Source organism: Staurois parvus, unplaced genomic scaffold (assembly GCF_062004578.1).
Source record: "Staurois parvus isolate SC_StPar_1 unplaced genomic scaffold, SC_StPar_1.0 ptg000697l, whole genome shotgun sequence".
Classification (NCBI taxonomy): Eukaryota; Metazoa; Chordata; class Amphibia; order Anura; family Ranidae; genus Staurois; species Staurois parvus.
Genome location: NW_028318493.1, coordinates 1,841,134 through 1,864,190, shown reverse-complemented (window position 1 = coordinate 1,864,190; position 23,057 = coordinate 1,841,134). Strand labels below are relative to the sequence as shown.

The 23,057-nt window shown below is 43.5% G+C and overlaps 1 protein-coding gene across 11 annotated transcripts in view; it reads right to left on the bottom strand.

Moving 5' to 3' along the window:
* The window catches only part of ABLIM1 (actin binding LIM protein 1), a 419,225-nt gene that overhangs the window by 327,438 nt on the left and 68,730 nt on the right, over positions 1-23,057 (bottom strand). For 3 of the 11 annotated variants that reach the window (XM_089653050.1, XM_089653045.1, XM_089653043.1), the window contains exon 1: positions 21,237-21,805. The exons of 1 other annotated variant lie outside the window; for it this stretch is intronic. In XM_089653050.1, coding sequence (XP_089509176.1) covers positions 21,237-21,327 — 91 coding nt within the window. In that variant the 5' untranslated portion in view covers positions 21,328-21,805. Of the gene's footprint in view, positions 1-21,236; positions 21,807-23,057 lie in introns of those variants that run through there. 7 more of the 11 variants (XM_089653049.1, XM_089653040.1, XM_089653041.1 and 4 more) reach the window with 3 other exon arrangements.

Below are 23,057 nucleotides of genomic sequence, written 5' to 3'. Positions count from 1 at the left end.
TTGGCGCTATAAATCGAATTACATACAAACAATACACTGTCTAAACATTATTTTGTTTTACGGTTTCATAATAAAAACTAATTTGACTGTATAAATTAAAGGAAAACAGGCAACACCCCATCATTAGACAAAGGGCAGTTTTACCTCCTACGCCATAAAATTCAAATTGGATACTACAAAACTCATAGGCGTAAAGTGAAAAGCTAACATTTGTGTTTCATTTATTGTACCGGTAGTTCTTTTTTTAAAAGTTTTTAAGCTGATGTTTTATACCTCTTCCTAAATATAAACATGTAATATATGACTAAGGATTCCCAAAGATCTATGGATTATCTAAAGAGACCACACAGCAAAGCTGCCTGCTTTTAGGTTCCGTTTGCCTGACTGACCAGATTAAATGAAAATATATTGGTTTGGGGCTACTGTATTTTTTAGGATTTTTTTTCGTTTGTTTAACTGTTGTCTTATCTCTCTTTTCTTCTTTCTGTATATATATATATATATTACAGTATACACATTTAACTACTTCTAAGCTTAAAAAATGGACTTAAAAATGTGGCCCATCTGAAATATATATATATATATATATATATATATATATATATATATATATACTGTATGTGGCTCAACTGTGCATTTTTACCTCCCCCAATCCCCCAAAATGGACTTAAAAATGTGGCCCATCTGAAATATATATATATATATATATATATATATATATATATATATATATATATACACATACACACACACACTGTATGTGGCTCAACTGTGCATTTTTACCTCCCCCAATCACACGTGTAAAGGAAGCCGAAGGCCTCGTGCACACTGCAGCTCAGAAAAGGTCTTATTTTCAGCCATTTGATGTTTTGTTTTTGCCTCTAAACTGCCCTCCATGTTAGTCTATGGGGTTGATTTACTACAGGCAAATAGACTGCGCACTTTGCAAGTGCAGTTGCTCCAGAGTTTAGTAAATGAGGTAAAGCTTCACTTTGCACAGAATACCCAATCACGTGTATGGAAAATGTAAACAAAGCATATTTGCTTGCACATGATAGGATGATGCTGGTCAACAGAGCTTCTGCTCATTTACTAAGCTCGGCAGCAACTGCACTTTGCAAAGTGCGCAGTCTATTTGCCTTCAGTAATCAGCCCCTATGTGTCCACATACTTATAGGCATTTACAGAGTTTTACAGACAGGAACGTGTACAGGCAGAAGAAAAAAACACCAAAGTCACACTCAGGAGAGGAGCGTTTGAGTATAATAAAAACACAAACACATGTAACTGCGTGTGTTTTGGGTGTTTACACATGAATGCATTCTAATGAGCAGAATAAATGAATATTTTGGCCAGTAGAACGCAATAACGCCAAATGCACAGAAACGGGGAATGCGCAGAAATGCGTGTGAGAACCGCAGCCTTTACTGCATTTATAAGTGGCTGAAGGAGAAAAGGCGTCAAATGACAGTGTGCATGAAGCTGACTATTTATTAGACATACATTGTGCCGGGCCCTCGGGGGGTTTATACTTTTTTTTCTAACACTCCTAAACACTTCTAGCGTTTAGACGCATTTACACGCGTGTCGCCACGCCAAGTGTTTTCTGCTCCAGCCCTCCTCTCCTGAATGCGCTGCTGATGGTTTCCTCATCCTGTACACGCTCCTCTCCTAATACTCCTCTCATCACCTGTCTGTACATGGACACCGAGACTAACACAGAGGACCCTTTACAGGAGGAAACAACGCCAAACGCCGGGAAAAGACACATTTCTCCGCCCCGTGTGCATGAGGCCTAATAAGTGTGAATATGTGGATGAGGGGAGAGTGCTGCCGATTGGTTGGATGATTTGTAGGTTTACGTCTCCGAATGTGGCGAGTGGAATATCCTCTGAAACGGCGAGTTGTCGCGTCAAAAGGAAAAGGCCTTGTCATCCAATATCTTCATGATTCCAATATGGTGAATGTCTAACACTGTTCTTGGGGCCACTATACACATGTTTACAAAGCATTACACCAGTGGGCTCCACGCTGTGGCCCCGGGGCCATATCCGGCCCTTTACTTGCCTTTATCCGGCCCTTCACACAAGATTCCTCCCACTAAAACCAAGGATGGGGCATTGTCTCCTCCCACTGGACACAGTCTGGCCCCCCTAAAGCCTGAAGGACATAAAAGTGGCCCTCTGTGTATCAGGATTGGAGGGCCCGGCCTTATACGATGGACCTTTTCTATGTAGAGGATTTGTGGGAAGGAAAAATGAGGCTCCACTCCGCTCCAGAACAACGTCTAACCTTTTATTAGGCAACAAAACAAGAAGAAATGTGAAGAGAGATGTCAGCGGGTCACACTGGCCGTGTGTTCACATAAAGCTGTGACAATGACAGGACTGGACAGAAGAGGGCGCCGAGGAGACAAAGAGGACCTGTCAGTAAATGTGTCTGCAGGAAGAAATTCCTGACGTGTCACAATATACAGCAACAGGAACCTGACAGGGGGACCAACGAGACACATAGAGACCTTCTGATCTCACACTTTATAGCCCTATCACCCCCCCCCCCCCCCCGCCAGGTGTTTGCTGGTTCTGGCCGGGTCCCTCACTTACTCAGGTCCCTCCCTGATCTCCATCCTCTTTCACTGGGCAGCCACAAAAGGGTTGTCCTGGTTACGCAGGCAGTGCCATGGACACCTAAAAGGAGGACCCCAGCAGGCAGTGCCTAGGACACCTGGGAAAAGGACCCCAAGTCAATAAAAAGCAGTTCCCCACCAACCGGCTCTTTGCGAGCGATCACCAGCTAGTGGTGGAGCTCTTTCTCTCCTCCTCCTGTCTGGGATCCATTTACACTGTGCCTCTATGCGCAATGGGAGGAGCCTCTGATCGCGGATAGACGCAGATGATGACGATGATTCGTATTTCAGTGTAAATGTCCCACACTGCTATCCGGTCTGTGTGCGCAGTCTCGACTGTAACGAGGGGAGGACGGTGGGACCCCTGTTATGGAGGACAGATAGCTGGGACCGTCGGGGATCAGGAGTCTTTCTATGGTAGTATTTTATTTTCTCTCCCGTGACGTATTCTGCGACCGACGAGGATTTAGAAGTAAGATTCTGCATTAGCGTTTAGCAGCGTTTTCCCGTGTTTGCTTTTTTTTTTTTAAAAAAAAAAAAAACACCAGTTTGCAACTTTTCAGCTTTTTTTAGCGTTTTTGCATTAGCATTTAGCAGCATTTTCCCGTATTTTTCCGCGTTTGTGGTTTTTAGCTTTTTTTAAAAAAAAAAAAAAAACGCCGGTTTGCAACATTTTAGTGCGTTTTGCCACATTTTTCAGCTTTTTTTTGCGTTTTTACATTAGAGTTTTCCTGTGTTTTTCTGCATTTGCGGTTTTTAGCTTTTTTTTAAAGAAAAAAACACGCCGGTTTCTAATGTTTTAGCGCGTTTTGCCACATTTTTCAGGTTTTTAGCAGTTTTGCATTAGCGGCATTTTCCCACATTTGCGATTTCTAGCTTCTTTTAACAAAAAACGCTGGTTTCCAACGTTTGAGAGCGTTTTGCCACATTTTTCAGCTTTTTACTGTTTTTGCATTAGCGTTTAGCAACGTTTTTCTGCATTTGCATTTTTTAGCCTTTTTTAAAAAAAAAAAAACAAGCCGGTTTCCAACGTTTTAGCACGTTTTGCCACATTTTTCAGCTTTTTTTAGCGTTTTTGCATTAGTGTTTAGCAGCGTCTTCCCGTGTTTTTTCCGCGTTTGCTTTTTTTAAAAAAAAAAAAAAAAAAAACACAGTTTGCAACGTTATACCACGTTTTGCCACATTTTTCAGCTTTTTTTAGCGTTTTTACATTAGCAATTTCCTGTGTTTTTCTGCATTTGCGTTTTTTACCTTTTTTTAAAAAAAAAAACCAAGCTGGTTTCCAACGTTTTAGCGCGTTTTGCCACATTTTTTCAGGTTTTTAGCGGTTTTGCATTAGCGGCATTTTCGCGTATTTTCCCGCATTTGCGATTTCTAGCTTTTTTTTAACAAAAAACGCCGGTTTCCAACGTTTTAGCGCATTTTGCCACATTTTTCAGCTTTTTTTAGCGTTTTTGCATTAGCGTTTAGCAGCATTTTCCCGTATTTTTCTGCATTTGCGGTTTTTAGCTTTTTCTTTTAAAAAACACGCCGGTTTGCAAAGTTTTAGTACGTTTTGCCACATTTTTCAGCTTTTTTTAGTGTTTTTGCATTAGCGTTTAGCAGCGATTTCCCACGTTTTTCTGCATTTGCGGTTTTTAAGGTTTTTTTTTTTAAAAAAACGCCGGTTTCCACCGTTTTAGCGCGTTTTGCCACATTTTTCAGGTTTTTAGTGGTTTTGCATTAGCAGCATTTTCCCGTATTTTCCCGCATTTGCGATTTTTAGCTTTTTTTAACAAAAAACACCGGTTTGCAATGTTTTAGCGCGTTTTGCCACATTTTTCAGCTTTTTTTAGTGTTTTTTCATTAGCGTTTAGTGGCGTTTTCTCGTGTTTGCTTTTTTTACCAAAAAACACGCTGGTTTGCAACGTTTTACCGCGTTTTGCCACATTTTTTGCCTGAGTTTTTTTTTTCGTTAGAAGGAAGGATTTTCTTCCACATGAAGCCGTCATGCACACGGGACTCTTCCCCGACTTCTATAAATCTGTCAGATAGGATTGTAGAGATTGGGCAGCACAGTGGCTAAGTGGTTAGCACTTCCGCCTAGCACTAGGGTCGTCGGTTCAAACTGCAACCACGGCACTACTTGCCTGGAGTTTGCATGTTCTCCCTGTGCCTGCGTGGGTTTCCTCCGGGTACTCCGGTTTCCTCCCACACTCCAAAGACATGCTGGTAGATTAATCGGCCCTAGTAGGTGTAGGAATGTGAGTTAGGGACCTTAGATTGTAAGTTGTTTGAGGGCAGAAACTGATGGGAATGTACAATATACTGTATATGTAAAGCGCTGTGTAAACTGATGGCGCTATACAAGTACCTTAAATATATAAATCAGTCCAGGAGGTGTCATGCACCTCCTTGCTAAGAAAGAAAACTAAATCCATTGTGAATAATAGGTGAGGTCATAGGGAAAGGCCATCTTAGAGCTTAATGCAGCCCTAAAAAGTTCACCTTTTACACAAAAATAATAAATACACATTGTTTTGCAGGTAAAAAAAATGTGGATTTATTATTTCTGTCTGCAGGAGCCTGGAAAGCCTTGTACCAGCGATCAGTAGATCAATGATGCCATGCATGGCTCCTGCAGACCTGTCAGAATATCTGCTTGCTGTATGGGATGTACGGGATGTACTGTCAAGCAGATATTCTGACAAGAAGCTTCAATGAAGTACCACAACGCCCCACAGTGTTCCAGAGCAACCCACAGTGTCCCACAGCACCCCATAGCGCCCCACAGTGTCCCACAGCACCCAACAGCACTCCACAGAGCCCCACAGCACCCAACAGCACTCCACAGAGCCCCACAGCACCCCACAGCACCGTGGTAATTCACTGAAAACTGCAACCCACAGCCACTATGGTTGTCGGCACTTGCAGTTTATTCATTCATGGAATTCCATGAATGAATGATGCGGCCGTGTGGGCGGATCCCCGCATGGTGGCGCTGTTTTCAAATTTGACAGTACGGGGACACGGCAGGGGGGAGGGGGGGGCAGATGATGGCTACGGCTATGGGAACAGTTTATAAATACGGGTGGAATATGTAATATGTAATATGTTCCAAAGATGAACTTATCCTTTAACCACTTACCAACCGCGGTATAGCTGAATGACGGCTACATCGTGGTTGTCCAGGTCTGGGAGGGCATCATATGACATCCTCCTAGAACGCTCCCTCCTGCGTGCCCCCTGGGGGGCGCACACCCGTTGATCTCCGTGATAGCCGTGTCCTACGGAGGTGAACTTATCCTTTAATGGTCACCTCTGACTCTGCTCGGGTTTTCATGGATCCATTTGGCTGATTTTGCTGCCTCACAGGACAATTGAAGTTCTACCATCACTTCTGTCCGGGACACATCATACATTTGGTAGCATGCCGGCCTGTCTATGTGAGTCGTATACTTCTGCAGAAAGCGTGACCTAATCCACGTGTCCATACAATGTGTCCTGTCAGCTGGTATGTCTCTCATACACATGGACTCTGATCTCCCATGGAGGTGCACTCACCCTAATCTGAGTTAAAGGATAAATTCCTTCAGTCCAGGAAGAATCAACCCATCAATAGCAAAGCCTGTTGGTACTTGTAGTCTATTCATTCACAGAACTCTGTGAATGGAAGACGTGGTCTTGTGGGCGGAGCCCAGCAGGGCCACGCTCCTTTCTTATTATTACAGCAGGTGCGGGGAGAAGACCCCCGGCCCGCTGTCACAGGGAGAGAGCGATCGGGGGGGGGGGGGGGGGGGAGCTGCAGGAGCGGGAAGAGGAAACATGTTTCCAAAGAACTTCTCCTTTAATTCCGTAGGCTTGGTCTTTAAAGGACCATTCATAAAATAATTCACACCATCTATTAAAGATCACATATATTCAGATGGTAACAGTGTTAGATTAAATCTGAACTCCAGGCACAAAAACCTTAAATATAATTTATTTCTCAATAGCCACAAAAATCTGTGTAGCCGGTGTAAATCTGCTTTGTGTGCTCCAAATGCTCTTACAAATCCAGACATTACCTTGTAAAAGTAGCAGTGACATCATCACTGTGTGGCATATCAGCCCGCAGTGTCTGCAGCTCTCTCTCCCGGAGCAATAAGCTCCACCCTGTGGCCTGACTAGCTCAGTTGGTAGAGCATGAGACTCAATCTCAGGGTCGTGGGTTCGAGCCCCACGTTAGGCACGTGACATTGCAATGATTTTTGTGGAGCTTATTGGTCTGGGAGAGAGCTGGAGACATTGTGGGGTGCTTAAGTGAGCCATCCCTGAGAGGTGATTCACATCTAGCGGCAGTGCTTCTCTGTTTAATGAAGGCGCATGAGGCCTAAACCCTTACAGAGGTAATCAGCCTTCCTGAATCCATCCAAAACCTAAAAAACAGTTCTGCCTGGACAGGGCAAGGTTCAAACTGGCCTGCAGGGTGCGGGAACAGGAATCAAACCCGTGCTGATCTTGTGAGACGCACAGGACTGCCATTCATTCTGAATGGTCCCCCCACGCATCTCAGCCCGTAGAGCGATTGCGGGTGCAGGAACCGCAGGGAAACCACGTGGTCAAAAAAGACCACGCAGTTTCCCTGTAGCCGTGTTTTTAGAAAGTCACATGTACATTTCTCCTGCAGGAAACATGGCACAGTAGCCTATTCAAATGAATGTGCTACCGTGGCCAAGCAAATACAGACTGCATGGTCAAAACCTGGTATCCACACACATATATATATATATATATATATATATATATATATACACACATACATATACACACATACATACATATACACACATACAAATACACATATACACAGATACATATACACACATACATATACACACATACATACACACATTTTTTGTTTCACAAATCTATTTCCATACATGATGTAGGACTCCCAGAGTACTATAGGTTAGCTAAAGAAAATGCTCCACAGAGCATCTTGCTGTTAGGCTTTCCTTGTTCGACTGGCACCTAAGACTGGCCATACACTATACAATCGGGCTGCACAATCTCCTTTAGATATACCATCAACTATGTAGTACAAAGCCTGCCTGATTGGATAGATTAGGTCTGTCTTTGTATTATTTAGCTTTTGAAAATCTAAAGGAGATTGTACGGAAATTGTACAGTATAAGGAGCTTTACGCCCAGCTCACACTCCATGCGTTTCAGTTGCTTTTTTCTGCATCCAAAATGCACAGAAAGTAGGTGGTATGGTTGTCAGTGTCATAGTTTACATCAATGCTTACAGTTCCATTGCGTTCCGGTTGCAGAAAAAAAAAAAAATAAAACAGGCTGCATTTTTCCTGCACAAAACTGTACCGAAACGTGGTAAAACGCATCAAAAACACACCAGAATGCACTGGAATGCACCACAAATGCACTGGAACCCACATGTCCCTGTTTTAATTGAAGAAAAAGGGAAGGGGAAAATGAACTGGAATGCATAAAAAATGCACTGGAACGTGTAAACAAACGTATAAAAAAAACGCACCGGAACATGTCAAAAACACACATGCGGAAACGCATGTGGAATGCATCTGGACTGCGTTTCTATAGTGTGAATCAGCCCTTAGACATAAGAGAGAGGAGTCACTGCTGTGATCTCTCATTTGAGTTCTATAAACACGGAACTTCTATTAGCACAGCTAAAGGGGATAGGTCTAGATAGTAACTGGAATGCCAGAGCTCCATCTACTGGCAGGGCATTAAAGTGGTTGTAAACCCTTATATATACCCAGTGAAGTGACTGGCCTCAGGTGACACAGAGATTAAATAAATCCACCTACATAAATTGTACCTGTTTATATGCAGCCTTCTGTCCTGTACATCCATTCAAAGTCCAGGATTTATACTGGATCTCTTAGCTCCAAAAAAAACAGGGGACAGGGAGCTGAAGTTACAATCTGCAGAGCTCAGTGAAAGCTGATTGCAGGGAACAGCCTTCCCCCAACCTCCCTTCCTTCACATAGCACACAGGAATCACAGGCTGCTTGCTGGAGCTCCCTCCTCTTTTTATCTCTTGGTGTCAGGAAAACTTGTCAGAAGTGACTCATGCAGACAGCAGAGAAACGAGGCAGCAGACAGAAACTAGAAAATCTACAATTTCTGGGGAAATTGTGTGAAGTGTTCTTGCATCCAACCCTAACCAAGTGATTGATGAAATGTAAGCAGTGCACATGGCAAGCCTGATAGTGAGAAATGCATTGCAGCTGTTATTTTGCAGCTCACAGTCCAGCCTGGGTGACTCAGCTGCCTGTGAGTCATCGTTGGTTGCTATAGCAACTCACTCTGTCAGTCACAGAAAGGTGAGAAGGGCTTTTATAAACACACTGCTCCAACTTGCCAACTTCACTGGTGATTGCCATCTTCAAACGGTTGTAGTTTTAAAAGTATAAATGCTACTGCGAAGAGCTTGATATTGTGACAATCACAAGAAACAGAGCTAAATTTTGATGTATAGTATGTCCATGAAATATTAAAAAATGAAGGCACAGTCGCAGTTTAAAAATGTCCCTTAAAATTTCAGGTGGTTGTGAGTGAAGTTTCAATGAAAGTCAATGGGAGGGGTGAGTTGCAAACAAATGTTCATATTGTGAAAACTATCAGGAGTATGGCTTAGCCGTGGACATTTTTAGTGACAGCAGGGATAGCTGAACGTTTTGATATAAGACATGTGTAGGTGGGTTTGAAAATGAGGGAGTGATGGCAGTTTACAAATCATGTTCTGATTTTTCCTTCCACACTCTAGCTCTGTCATTTCTCACTCTAGTTGCGCCATTCATTCCTATGGGAAAATTTCGCCACAAAAACCGCGATATTTCGTGAACGATTTGGCGAAACGTTCCACAAAGTAATGGCAATCCGATCGGGAACAATCTGCACGTTTTGATATATATATATATTTGTGAGATAACAATAAGTGTTCTTGCAAGAACACTTAAATAACATATAATGCTCTGGACTGAAACAAGTACACACTAGAAGGATATGCTTTGCTCATATTTCATGCCTGAGGTTTACAGCCACTAATACGCAATATTTCTCATATATCTGACAATTTTTTTTTTTTCTCCTGGCCATAATCAACAGAGAAAGAAAATAACCGCTATATACAGTTGTGTTCAAAATAATAGCAGTGTGTTGAAAAAAGTGAATAAAGCTCAAAATCCTTCTAATAGCTTTTATTTCCATACACACAGATGCATTGAGAACACGACACATTCTATTCCAAATCAAAACATGAAGAAAAATAGATCAAATTTGTGTTGTTCCTCTAAAACAATTGAAGAAAACTGAATATTAGACGGTTCAAAAAAATAGCAGTGTTTGTATTCTTCTTTACAAACTCAAACATTCACTATATAAACTGAAAAATGTTTGAAGATTTTGCTTTCCTTTGAATCACTTAATGAATATTTGGTTGTAGTCGCACTGTTTCTGAGAACTGCTGTACATCTGTGTTGCATGGAGTCACCCAACTTCTGGCCCCTGTGATCAGGTATTCCAGCCCAGGATGATTGGACTACATTCCACAGTTCTTCTCTATTTCTTGGTTTTGCCTCAGAAACTGCATTTTTGATGTCACCCCACAAGTTTTCTATTGGATTAAGATCCGGGGATTGGACTGGCCACTCCATAACGTCAATCTTGTTGGTCTGGAACCAAGATGTTGCACGTTTACTGGTGTGTTTGGGGTCGTTGTCTTGTTGGAACACCCATTTCAAGGGCATTTCCTCTTCAGCATAAGGCAGCATGACCTCTTCAAGTATTCTGATGTATTCAAACTGATCCATGATCCCTGGTATGCGATAAATAGGCCCAACACTGTAGTATGAGAAACATCCCCATATCATGATGCTTGCACCACCATGCTTCACTGTCTTCACAGTGTACTGTGGCTTGAATTCATTGTTTGGGGGTCGTCTGACAAACTGTCTCCGGCCACTAGACCCAAAAAGAACAATCTTACTTTCATCAGTCCACAAAATGTTGCGCCATTTCTCTTTAGGCCAGTCAATGTGCTCTTTGGCAAATTGTAACCTCTTCAGCACACGTCTTTTTTCCAACAGTGGGACTTTGCGGGGACTTCTTGCAGATAGCTTGGCTTCACATAGGCGTCTTCTAATTGTAACAGTACTCACAGGGAACTTTACACCTTCTTTCATCTTCCTGGAGCTGATTGTTGGCTGAGTCCGCGCCATTTTGGCTATTCTTCTATCCATTCGATTGGTAGTTTTTCGCTTTCTTCCACGTCTTTCAGGTCATTTTCTGTACTTCTTTATATGTTTTCCCCTCTCCAATCAACTTTTTAATCAAGGTACGCTGTTCTTCTGAACAATGTCTGGAACGACCCATTTTCCTCAGAATTTCAGAGAGAAATGCACTGTAACCAGCATGTACAACATTTGCTGCCTTCCTTCCTTAAATAAGGGCAATAATTGCCATCTGTTTTTCAAAAAATGAATGTCCCCACTAATAGAACTCCACACTGCTATTATTTTGAACATGCCCCTTTCAATTAGTGATTCAATTACACAGAATCAGCAGCATGCATGTCATGACTGTTGGGTCTGTTGGATTTCTATTACTCTACTACACCTGCTAGTAAATTTATTTGCCATGTAGAAATATCATTTCTACCAAAAACAGTGATTGATCAGGTTAGTGATGTCTGACTGCTATTATTTTGAACACAACTGTATATTCAATTTACGTAAAATAGATTTGATGTTGACTATCAGTTTCTTTATTTGTGCTTTACAGGGGTCCTTGTACTATGGTGACAGGGGCGGACTGACAACTCATGGGGCCCCTGGGCAATAGGGGTTCATGCGGCCCCTATGTCCTCGCCCACACTCAAAAAAAGCCTATAAAAAGGTACCAGGGGCATTTCATGGGGCCCCCTACTGACCCCGGGCCCTCGGGCAGTGCCTGAGTGCTTGAATGGTCAGTCCGCCCCTGTATGGTGACAGTCTCCAGCAACTGCAGGTTTCAGCTTACCAACTGTGCTATTGGGTGGGTCTACTTTTGGTTGCGATCACGCAGCTCACAGAAGTCAGTTTGGTCCTGGATATACACAGATGACCTTGGTTGGCTCCGGAGTTCCTAATTTTGTTCACCTGCTGCTGCCATTAATGTGAAGGCTCTCACTGCTCAAGTCTGGAAAGAGTTAGGCCCCTTTCACACGGGCGTTCGTATGTCCGTTTTTTCATCTGTCCCTTTACGGATGAAAAACGGACACCCATGTATTTCTATGGACTAGCAGATGTAAACGGATGATCATCTGTTTACATCCATTAATGTCCGCATTCGTTGACATCCGTTTTTTTTTGTATGGAAGAAAACCCTATTTTTCTTCTGTAAAAAAAAACAAAAACGAAACGGACGAAAAAGGGATGTAAACAGATGTAAATGGATGAAAAACGGATGTAAACTGCTGAAAAACGGATGTGAACTAATCTGTTTTTTCTTGGAAAAAACATGACTGAACTGATGAAACACACAGATTTGGCCTTCGCTCTTTCACAGGTGCGGTCCGTATGTCCGTTTTTCATCTGTCCATTTACAGATGAATAACAGACACCCATGTATTTCTATGGACTAGTGGATGTAAATGGATGATCATCCATTTAAATCCGTTAACCACTTGCCCTCCAGAGGATTTACCCCACTTCCTGACCAGGCCATTTTTTGCGATATGGCGCTGAATTACTTTAACTGACAATTGCGCGTTCAACAACGTTGCACCCAAATTAAATTTACGTCCTTTTTTCCCACAAGTAGAGCTTTCTTTTGGTGGAATTTGATCGCCTGTGCATTTTTAATTTTCACTGTAAACAAAAAAGGCAGACAATTTTGAGAAAAAAAAAAATCAATATTTTTTACTTTTTGCTATTAAACATGTCCAGTAAAAAAATCTAATTTCATCCTAAATTTAGGCCAAAATGTATTCTGCTCCATGTCTTTGCTAAAAAAAATCCCAATACGTGTAAATTAATTGGTTTACATGAAAGTTATAGCTTTTACAAATGGCGGTATAGATACTGGAATTTTTATTTTTTTTACTCGTAATGTCGGCGATCAGCGACTTATTGTGGGACTGCGGGCAAGCATTCTGACACTTGGGGGGAACTGACTTTCACCGACCCCAGTGACACCAATACAGTGATCAGTGCTAATAAAAAGCACTGACACTGTAGTAATGACACTGGGCAGGAAGGGGTTAACATCTGGGGTGATCAAAGGGTTAATTGTGTGCTGTGTGTGTTTTACTGTGTGCTGTGTGTCTCACTGTGTCAGCACATTGCTTTGTATTGCTGTGCTATGCAGAGCAATAGAAAGCAGTGTGCAGGAGCTGGCAGGGGAGAGCTCTGTATTATTTAGATACAGACATCTCCCCTGTCAGTGATACTCAGTGATCGTGGGTGCCAGCGGGAAATCACAGGCCAGGACCCAGTGATCAACAGCTGAAGCTGCCAATGGCAGCGCGGGTAGGGCGGCACGTGTGCCCCCTACTCGGAAATGTAAAATCACGTCTATACAGGGGCGGACTGACCATTTGGAAACTCAGGCACGGCCCGGGGTCATTAGGGGGCCCCATGAGATGCCCCTGGTACCTTTTTCATAGGCTTTTTTAAGTTTGGGCAAGGACACAGGGGCCCCATGATCCCCTATTGCCCAGGGGCCCCATGCGTTGTCAGTCCGCCCCTGTGTCTATATATACACATGTGATTTTGCACAGCCCTGCCGCCCTGTAGCAGTATTGGGAAAGCAGTTAATGTCGCATCTGTTGACATCCGTTTTTTTGAATGGTAGAAACAATTGAGTACTGTCCAGGATACTTTTTTTTATTTGCACTAACAAACAATTTTGAGGACAAGCTTTCGGGGAGTGTCCCCTTTTTCAGGTCCAAGCAGTACTGATCACAAAGGTATAGCAGAATGTTAGAAGAGATGTAGGGGATGGAAAAAAAAAAAAAAAGAAGAAGAAGAAGAGGAGAACAGAGATAAGACACAGCAAAAGCAAAGTCTGGGGGGGGGGGGGGGGGGGGGGAGACAACACTCACAGAGGCAGTCATGCTTGAGGTGATAAAACTGTTGGATAACGAGTGAGGAATCCCATGTCCAAATTCAGGCTGTTATTTCTTGTGTCAAATAGAATTATCATTCTTAGTTCAAAAGTTTTTCTTTCCTGAATGGATTTGAAATTTCCTTTAAGAACTAAAATATTGAGGTCTCCCAAAGTACTGCTTGGACCTGAAGAAGGGGACACTCCCCGAAAGCTTGTCCTCAAAATTGTTTGTTAATGGAAATAAAAAAAGTATCATGGACAGTACTCAATTTCTGCCGCAAATGCACTAATATGGCTACAAGTTTGAATGGTAGAAAACCCTATTTTTCTTCCATAAAAAAAACAAAAAACAGGCGAAAAATGGATATAAATGGACTGGATTGCTAAAGGATGTAAAAAGAATTGATGTGAACTGATCCGTTTTTATTGCTTGGAAAAAACGTGACCGAACTGATGAAAAAAACGGAACGCCCGTGTGAAAGGACCCTTAGAAACTTTGCAAAGGTAATCTGCCGAAAGGAAAAGCGCCAACGGGGCCCTTCAAACCAGCAGAGTTCCCCCCCGAATCAACAAGTTCAGTTTAGGGCGGACAAGCCTTTCCAGTAACTGCTGCAAGGTTGTCCCTGCTGGCCCTTCTATTCCAGAAGTTTATCTCTCTGCATTTGTGCCAATAAATGCCAGTTGCAGCCACTCCTTGTAACATGCACAGCAGAGACCTAATTGCAGCAACTCATGGGAGGGGCAGGATAAAAATAAATCCCCCCCCCCCCCCAACCCACAGGCGGCAGAGAACTCTGCAATGCAGGGTGCAGAGAAAAAAGAGATTTAATTTAGCAACTTCATATCTGGGATATAATTCGTTGGGAAAGGCGCAGCCCTCCGCACTGTCCATCGCATCTTCCTAATAGCACTGGCTGGGACAGAGGTTGTCCAACTGATAAGGACACGGCTTACCAATTCATTATCATATTTTAATTCCTCATAAATGCAGATTATATTTTATTACAAGTAGCTTATCTCCCAATATGTCCAGTGCGGACCCGTGCCACTACGCCTGTACTATGGTAGATGGTCACAGAAAGGGAGCGCAGGACAAAAAGTCACAATTTATATTTATATGATATTATTTTATTATATTATTTATACATTCTAATTCAATGTGGCCATAAAATATCTATGAAACATTCACAAAGCTTTAAACACAGGATCGGGATCTTTATACACAGCCAGGTGTCATTTATTAAATCTCAGCTATTATTCACTTTTTTTTGGGAAACTGAAGGTAACACCATATAGGAAATTGGGACCAGGGCATAGGAGCTTGCAATCTAATGTTTAAGACATTATTAAATTCACAGCAATAAGTGCTTAGACCATTAAGATTCTTTAATAGGAAAAGGATGATAAAGTAGATATTGCCAAAGTAGGTGCAGAATCCTAAAGAAAGCAAAGAAGGGGCGCACTCTCCTTGTGCATTATCGTGATAAAAAGGAATTTATTTAAAAATGACAAAAAGTATGAACTCACAAACCAAGATTCATGAAACAAGCTAGGAACCAATGTGACAGTCCGAGCAAACGGTAGTCTGGCAACAGGGTATGCCAATGCGTTTCGGGAGACGTACTTCTATATAGGTTTGCATCTTGTGTAGTTGTTTTAGCTCTGAAGAAGGGAGTCTCCCGAAACGCATTGGCATACCCTGTCGCCAGACTACCGTTTGCTCGGACTGTCACATTGGTTCCTAGCTTGTTTTCCGAATCTTGTGAGTATATACTTTTGTCATTTTTAAATAAATTCCTTTATTCCTTATCACGGTAATGCACAAGGAGAGTGTGCCCCTTGTTTGCTTTCTTCCAGTATTATCAAGATTCCCCGATCTTTAGGGCTCATGTACACTGCAGCTGATAAACTCACGTTTAGGAGCTTTTCTGCGTTTTTTTCAGCAGCCCCTGAACTCTCCCTAATGTTTTCCTATGTGTCCATGTACACATCGTCATTTACAGGCAGTTGAGTTTACAGTCGTTTTTTTTTTGAACGCAGAAAACATGCGTTCAGGAGTAGATTTTATCAGCATTGTAAACGCTTTTAAACGCGGCTAACCACGTTTTGAAGCGTTTGCGTTTGAAATTTTTTTTTTAACTCCTCCATTTCCAGATGCTGTCCAGAGCCTTTTTTCATCATGAAAAATGCATGCAAAGTGTTTTCCCGATACTCAAATGGACCCGGTACACCATACTTTGAAGTTTCGCATGAAAGAAAATATGTTAGACACTGCTGCAATAATTTCTGCACAGAAATGAGCTGGAACACATCCAAACACCACAAAAAAAAAAAAAGACAGGTCATCGCAACACATACTGCTCTCTCTGCTTCTGCTCTCTCTATTTCTCTCAAAATGTCTGAAATAGTTAATTATTTACTGTTTTTCAGTGCATTCTGGGCATTTCAGAAGGTCTGAGGTTATCTTTAAAGAACGCTTCTAAACGCAAACGCTCATAAACGCGGTATGCAAACGCGGCTAAACAGACACGTTTTCTATCAGTCAATTCCCATCATTCAGAAGTATCCCCTGTACATGGAGCCTTAGAGGGCTGCACCTCAACGAGTGACTGTTACTGTGGTCCTGGGATGCTCACAGACTTGAGCGCTTGTGTTGCTTTTTTTTCTCTTGACAGAATCCTAAAGCCACAACTGGCTTTTAGTAGCTGCTGTAAGCTACAGCCAACGATAGTTCTCCATACAGTGGGATTTTACTATTAAACCTGTCCACAAATGGGACCTACAGTGACCAGATATAAGGCACAGTTGCCTAGATTGTATTATTGTTTTCTTGAAGGGCTAGTTCACACCTGAATCGCACAGTAAGCAATTGTGCAATTCTGCAAATCAGTGCAGTGCGATTTTGCAGCCCATTCACTTTAATGAGCTTCAAATTGCACCAAAATGCAGAAGAAGTACCACGCCGTAGTAACATGCGATCTGCTGCAGGCAAACGCACTGCATTTGCGATCTGTGTTTGGTCTGCCTTAGCAATGTATTGGCAGCCGCAGCAGATTGCATGGTACTACGACACTACTACTTTTTCTGCATTGTGGTGCAATTTGCAGCTCATTGAAATGAATGGGCTGCAAAACTGCACCCCACTGAATCGCACAATAATTCCACAATCGCTGTCCACATTCCTATGCGATTCAGGTGTGAACTAGCACACTGAGCATTACAAATGCTGCTTTTAGGGGTGTCTGGCTTCTGCCTCTAAACGCCCCTCCATGTTAGCCTATGCTTCCATGCACACATAGATGTTTAGAGGAGTCTGGAGGCATTTAGAGGCCAAAAAAAACTACTGCTGGAGCATCCAGGAGCAGCAGCGTTTTTGACGCATGTAAACACGCATTAAAGCTAGGTGCATAAAGAATGACAGCGCCAAATCATTTCATTGCCCAAAATAAATTATTATTCTGGTCAATGAAATTAACATGTCTAGACGCATCTACACACGTGTACAGGCATCAAGCTTTTTTCTGCCAAAATGCTGCTGCCAGAAGAAAAGGCATCTATAAGAGGTGTGCAAATGCCCTGTCTGCATGGGGCCTAAGTATGTAGTGCCAGGGCCTGTCTGGATAGAAAATGATTGCATAGGTAGGTTATAGTATCTAAAGTTGATTGTAGAGATTGTATGGTTAGATTTTATTGTGTATTTTTTTGGGGGGGGGAGTGTAAAAGGTTTAGCACCCTGTCATGTGTGTATTGCTGACTGTGTCCCCGCTGACGTGTCCTGCTGTTACTGGGATAGAAATGGGCAATCCAAAATTTTGGAACAGGATGTGAGGATAGTCTTCCAGTGCGGACACCTGTTCCGGTGACAACTAAGAAAGGATTTTCCCTTACTTTAGAGACATTTCCTCTCACTTCCTGTTGTGTCTCCAGGGTGGGGCACAGATGGCCTGACAGGGGTTTTAACCAGTCCCTGGTCCATGTAACAATGAAAATTAAAAATTGTAGGTTTAGAAAAGGCTGGTTCACACTACATGCGTTCCAGTGTGTTTTTTCCTGCATCCAAAATGCACAGAAAGTAGGTTACATGGTTGTCAATGGCATGGTTCACATCAGAGCTTGCAGTTCCAGTGCATTCCGGTTCCATTAAAAAAGTAGAACATGCTGCATTTTTCCTGCACAGAACTGTACTGGAGCGCCATAAAACACATCCAAAATGCACTGGAACGCATCAAAAATGCACCAGAAAGCGCTGGAATGCATCCCAAAGGACCCAGGGATGTTCAATTCATATCGCCTGACATCTAGGACATGTAGTTCCGGGTGCTGGGCAGGTACTCTTTTTTTTTTTTTTTTTTTACCCTTTAGCCCTGCTGCGGGCAAACAGCACGGCTCATCCGTCTACAGGTTGATTGCTTCCACACAGCCCACTATGGTGCCAGCCTCCGTCTGCCCGCCTGCTATGTCTCCCGAGCTCTGCTTGCCCATCTGCAGGCCCGGGACCAGTTCAGCAATTGCTGGTGGGTATATGGGAGGGAGGAGAGCGAACATATCCGCTCCCCTTCTTGTCCTGACCCGGAAGTGATGTAACATCACTTCCGGGTCCCCGTTGACAGATTTCCCAACCATCGAGGTTGGGAAAGAATGTAATGCGGTGTGATGTACACTGCATTACATCCAGTGTAGTACAGGGGAGACATTGGGGTCTTTTAGACCCTGGATGTCTCAATAAAGAGAACTTTTGTTTTAATTTTTCACAAATTAAAGTTACAAGCATATAACCCACCCCCAAAAAAGTTTTGAGGCCCCCCCACCCCCACATATATACACACATATGTACACACGTACAAATGTAAAAGCACACGCTGGGGAGTCTATGCATGAAAACGATGATTGCGATACACGTTACATATCGCCGTGTACTCCAGAATGAGAGCAATAATTCTAGAACCAGATCTCTTCCATATAAGGGGCTTTAAAAGCGTCACCTATAGAAAATAAAGGGCACTAAAGTTTGTTGCCAATTCAGGAGCGCACAAAATTTAAGGATTGACATGTTGGATATCCATTTACTCGATGCAACCTCGTCTTTTATATTTTACAAAAAAAATTTAATCATTTATTGCTTTTTGTGCCCTAAAATAATTTTTTTCAGTATTTTTTACCTCTGTGACAATATTGTGTAACATAAAAAATTTGGAACTACCGCTATTTTATCCTCTAGGGTCTCTGATTTCAGAAAATATATCATGTTTGGGGGTTTTGTATAATCATCAGCCCTAAAATGATTTTTTAAACGTGTGCAAAAAAACACAAAAACGGCTCCTGCAATCAGACTGGCAATTGTAGATTTAACATCCCGGTCGCACTGGGTGTGACCTGGCATGCAATTTGCATGCCATGCGACTTGCAAATCATATGCCAAGTCACACCCTATTGTCCGCAATTACAGCAGTCAAATTGGTGCGTTTCTGATTTGGTCGGGGCCGCACCGATGTCTAAAGTAGTCCATGCATTACTTTTGGTGCGATTTGTATAGACATCTGTGTCAGATGTCTTGCAAATCGCACTTGAAGTTGGCATGTCCTCCGACTTTGAAATCATGCGACTTCACTGTAAGTCGCACGATTTCAAAGTCGGGCTTGATGTGATCGGGGTGTTAAAAATAAAATAACCGAGCTGACCGCAGGGATCGCACACCTTCTCTGTGCCCAGTATCGCACGCTTCTGCATTCTCGTCTCGTAAGTCTTTCACCTTGCCGGAGTACAAAAAGTGAAATTTTGCATTTATCACTCGGGCGCTCCAGACATAAAAGGCGCCGATGACTCAGAGGAATTTAACAGACGGCCTGACTCATCCCCATCCACTCCAGACAAATCTGCAAACGTAATTTTTTTCTAATATGCAGAATGACAGACACGTGTAAAAGGATTAAATAAACAGAAGCAGCGTGGACGGAGCATAAAGATGTGATGATCTGAAGGGAAAGGCATAGCGGGCACACCCAGCGCAGGACAATAGGAGCAAGTCGTGGAGATGTCATGCAGTCATGCAGCCTCTCACTATATATAGTTGTTGGCAGATCTAAAGGAGATTGTACAATCACATTGCAAGGTGTATGGGCAGCTTTGGTCCCTACTCTGGGTGTAGTCAGACCCTTGCTGTTCTGTGGATGACTTACACCACCAGGCTCATATACTGTACAATTCTGCACCAGTGGAGGAACTACAAAAGGGGTCCCCGCTTAATTTGGGTCCCTGACAGACTAACCGCCTTACATCTGGGTCCCTGATAGACTTACCGCTTTATATCTGGGTCCCCATCTGAGTCCTGGCTTACATTAAAGTCCCCCCTTACATCAAGGTCTCCATTATTGTCCCGTTACATCAGGAGCTGATAAGAGTCCCCCCTGCCATCAGAGCCCCACCAGAGTCCCCCCTTACATTAGGAGCCAATAAGCATCCCCCCTTACATCAGGATCCCAAGAAGAGTCCCTCTTACATTAGGGTCTCCATCAGAGTCCCCCATGACATCAGGGTCCCCATCAGATTCCCCTCTTACATCAGGATCCTGATATGAGTCACCCCTTACATTAGGATTCTCATCACAGTCCCCCCTTACATCAGGGTCCCCATCAGAGTCCCCATCAGTGCCCCCTCTGACATCAGGGTTCCCATCAGATTTCCCTCTTACATTAGTGTCTTGATAAGAGTCTCCCCTTACATTAGGGTCCTCATCAGAGTCCCCCCTTACATTAGGGTCCTCATCAGAGTCACCCCTTACATTAGGATCCTCATCACAGTCCCCCCTTACATCAGGGTCCCCAGAGTTCCCCCTGATATAAGGGTTCCCATAAGATTCCACTCTTACATTAGTGTCGCAATAAGAGTCCCCCCCTTACATTAGGGTCTTCATCAGAGTCCCCCCTTACATTAGGGTCCTCATCAGAGTCACCCCTTACATTAGGATCCTCATCACAGTCCCCCCTTACATCAGGGTCCCCAGAGTTCCCCCTGATATAAGGGTTCCCATAAGATTCCACTCTTACATTAGTGTCGCAATAAGAGTCCCCCTCTTACATTAGGGTCTTCATCAGAGTCCCCCCTTACATTAGGGTCCTCATCAGAGTCCCCCCTTACATCAGGGTCCCAAAAAAGAGTCCCCCCTTACATGAGGGTCCTCATCAGAGTCCACCCTTACATTACTGTGGCTGTCAAAGCTCCCCTTACAGAGTCCCCACCAGAGTTCCCCCTTACATCAAGGTCCCTATCAGGTCCCCTCTTTCATCAGAGTCCCCATCGGAGTTCCTCTTACATCAGGGTCCCCATAAGAATACATTAGTAGCAGAGACCATAGGCCAACCCTAGCTGATGGCCATATAAAATGTTGTAACTGGCTGGATGTGGCCCACAGGCCAAGGTTTGGAGACCCCTGAACTACAAGTACCAGCATGCCAGTGAACCAATACACTCAAGTTATTTTTATATTAATAAAGGAGATCGTAGCGCCTCATCATTCTTACCGTTGACTCCGAAGCAGGAGGTGATTTTCTGGGCATACTGGCACAAACTGTCATACTGCTGCACCTCTTCCACCTGGCAGTACTCCGCCATCCTGCCGAGACTCAGAGCGGCCGGACAGGCGCTTGTCCTCTGTCAGAATGAACCTGGTCTCCTCTTTCTGGTCTCTGATATGAAGTCATTAATATTTCAAAAGCAGAATTAAACTTGCTGAGTCGTCAGTCTGGCTGAGCCACTTTATGGGATCAGAAAGGAGAGATGTTCGATCTCCTAGGACAAGGATCTCGCGTCCTGAGCCATGGTGGACCCCAGTCATGGCAAAGAGGGGCGGCTTCCACGAAAGGTGGTCATTTTTATGGGCCCATAGCTGGGAAACTTGATGGAGGTGGATTGCAGTGGGGAACCAGGTGGAGGTGTCCGTCTCATCCGGTGGCCGGGCAAGCTGCGGCAGAGTCGTCCGCGGGGTAAGGGTGCTGAATGCAAGGAGGACGATGCAGTCTTAATTACATCACACCCAGCCCCGGGGAGATGGCTCACTTAGAGGGAGGCAATAAGTCAAATGGACGAGTTCAATAGAATGCACTTCCCAAGGCGTCTCGGGAAAAGGGCTGTGGCTATTGTTATAAATTATATGACACGGGCCAAAGTCGGCTCAACGAATGGACTCTGCCGAGCCACTCTACGTCATGGGCTTCCTGCAATGGGCAGCTCGTTGCTGGTTGTTGCATTGGTTGATTTGTTAATGGAACATAAAAAGTGTCCAAATCCTCAAATTTTAGTGCTGAGCTGCTCTTCGGTCAGAATAATGAAGGTCTGAAGTCAATGTCTGGCGAGACTGTCTGAGATACAGCAATCCTTCTACATACTCAAGTAGAAACAGCCAAAACCTGGCCACTGTGCCGGAACGTCTGCTAATTTCACCAATAATATTATTATTAAAGCTGTAATCATGAAAGCGGTATGAACCCCAAAAGCAAAGATTTATCATTTCGCAGCTTACCAATTCTTAGTTTCTGTATTAGGTTCCCTTTTTAGGCTTTCTGCTATTTTCATCTGGTGGTTCAGCCAGCAACTCTGTTTTTCAGAACCTCAAGCTCTCCAGCAGAATATATTAGTTTACAACAGTGGTCTCCAAACTGTGACTCAGGGGCCAGATGTGGCCCTTTGCCTGCTTTTATGTGGCCCTTGGGGCATTATTCCTCCCACTGTCAACAACAGTGGAGCATAATTCCTGCCACTGATACCAACAAAAGGACACTATTCCTCCCACTGATACCAATGATGGGGCACTATTCCTCCCATTGATACCAATGATGGGACACTATTCCTCCCACTGATACCAATGATGGGACACTATTCCTCCCACTGATACCAATGATGGGGCACTATTCATCCCACTGACATCAATGATGGGACACTATTCCTCCCACTGATACCAATGATGGGACACTATTCCTCCCACTGATACCAATGATGGGGCACTATTCCTCCCACTGACACCAATGATGGGACACTATTCCTCCCACTGACACCAATGATGGGGCACTATTCCTCCCACTGATACCAATGATGGGGCACTATTCCTCCCACTGACACCAATGATGGGACACTATTCCTCCCACTGACACCAATGATGGGACACTATTCCTCCCACTGACACCAATGATGGGGCACTATTCCTCCCATTGATACCAATGATGGGGCACTATTCCTCCCACTGATACCAATGATGGGGCACTATTCCTCCCACTGATACCAATGATGGGGCACTATTCCTCCCACTGACACCAATGATGGGGCACTATTCCTCCCACGGACACCAA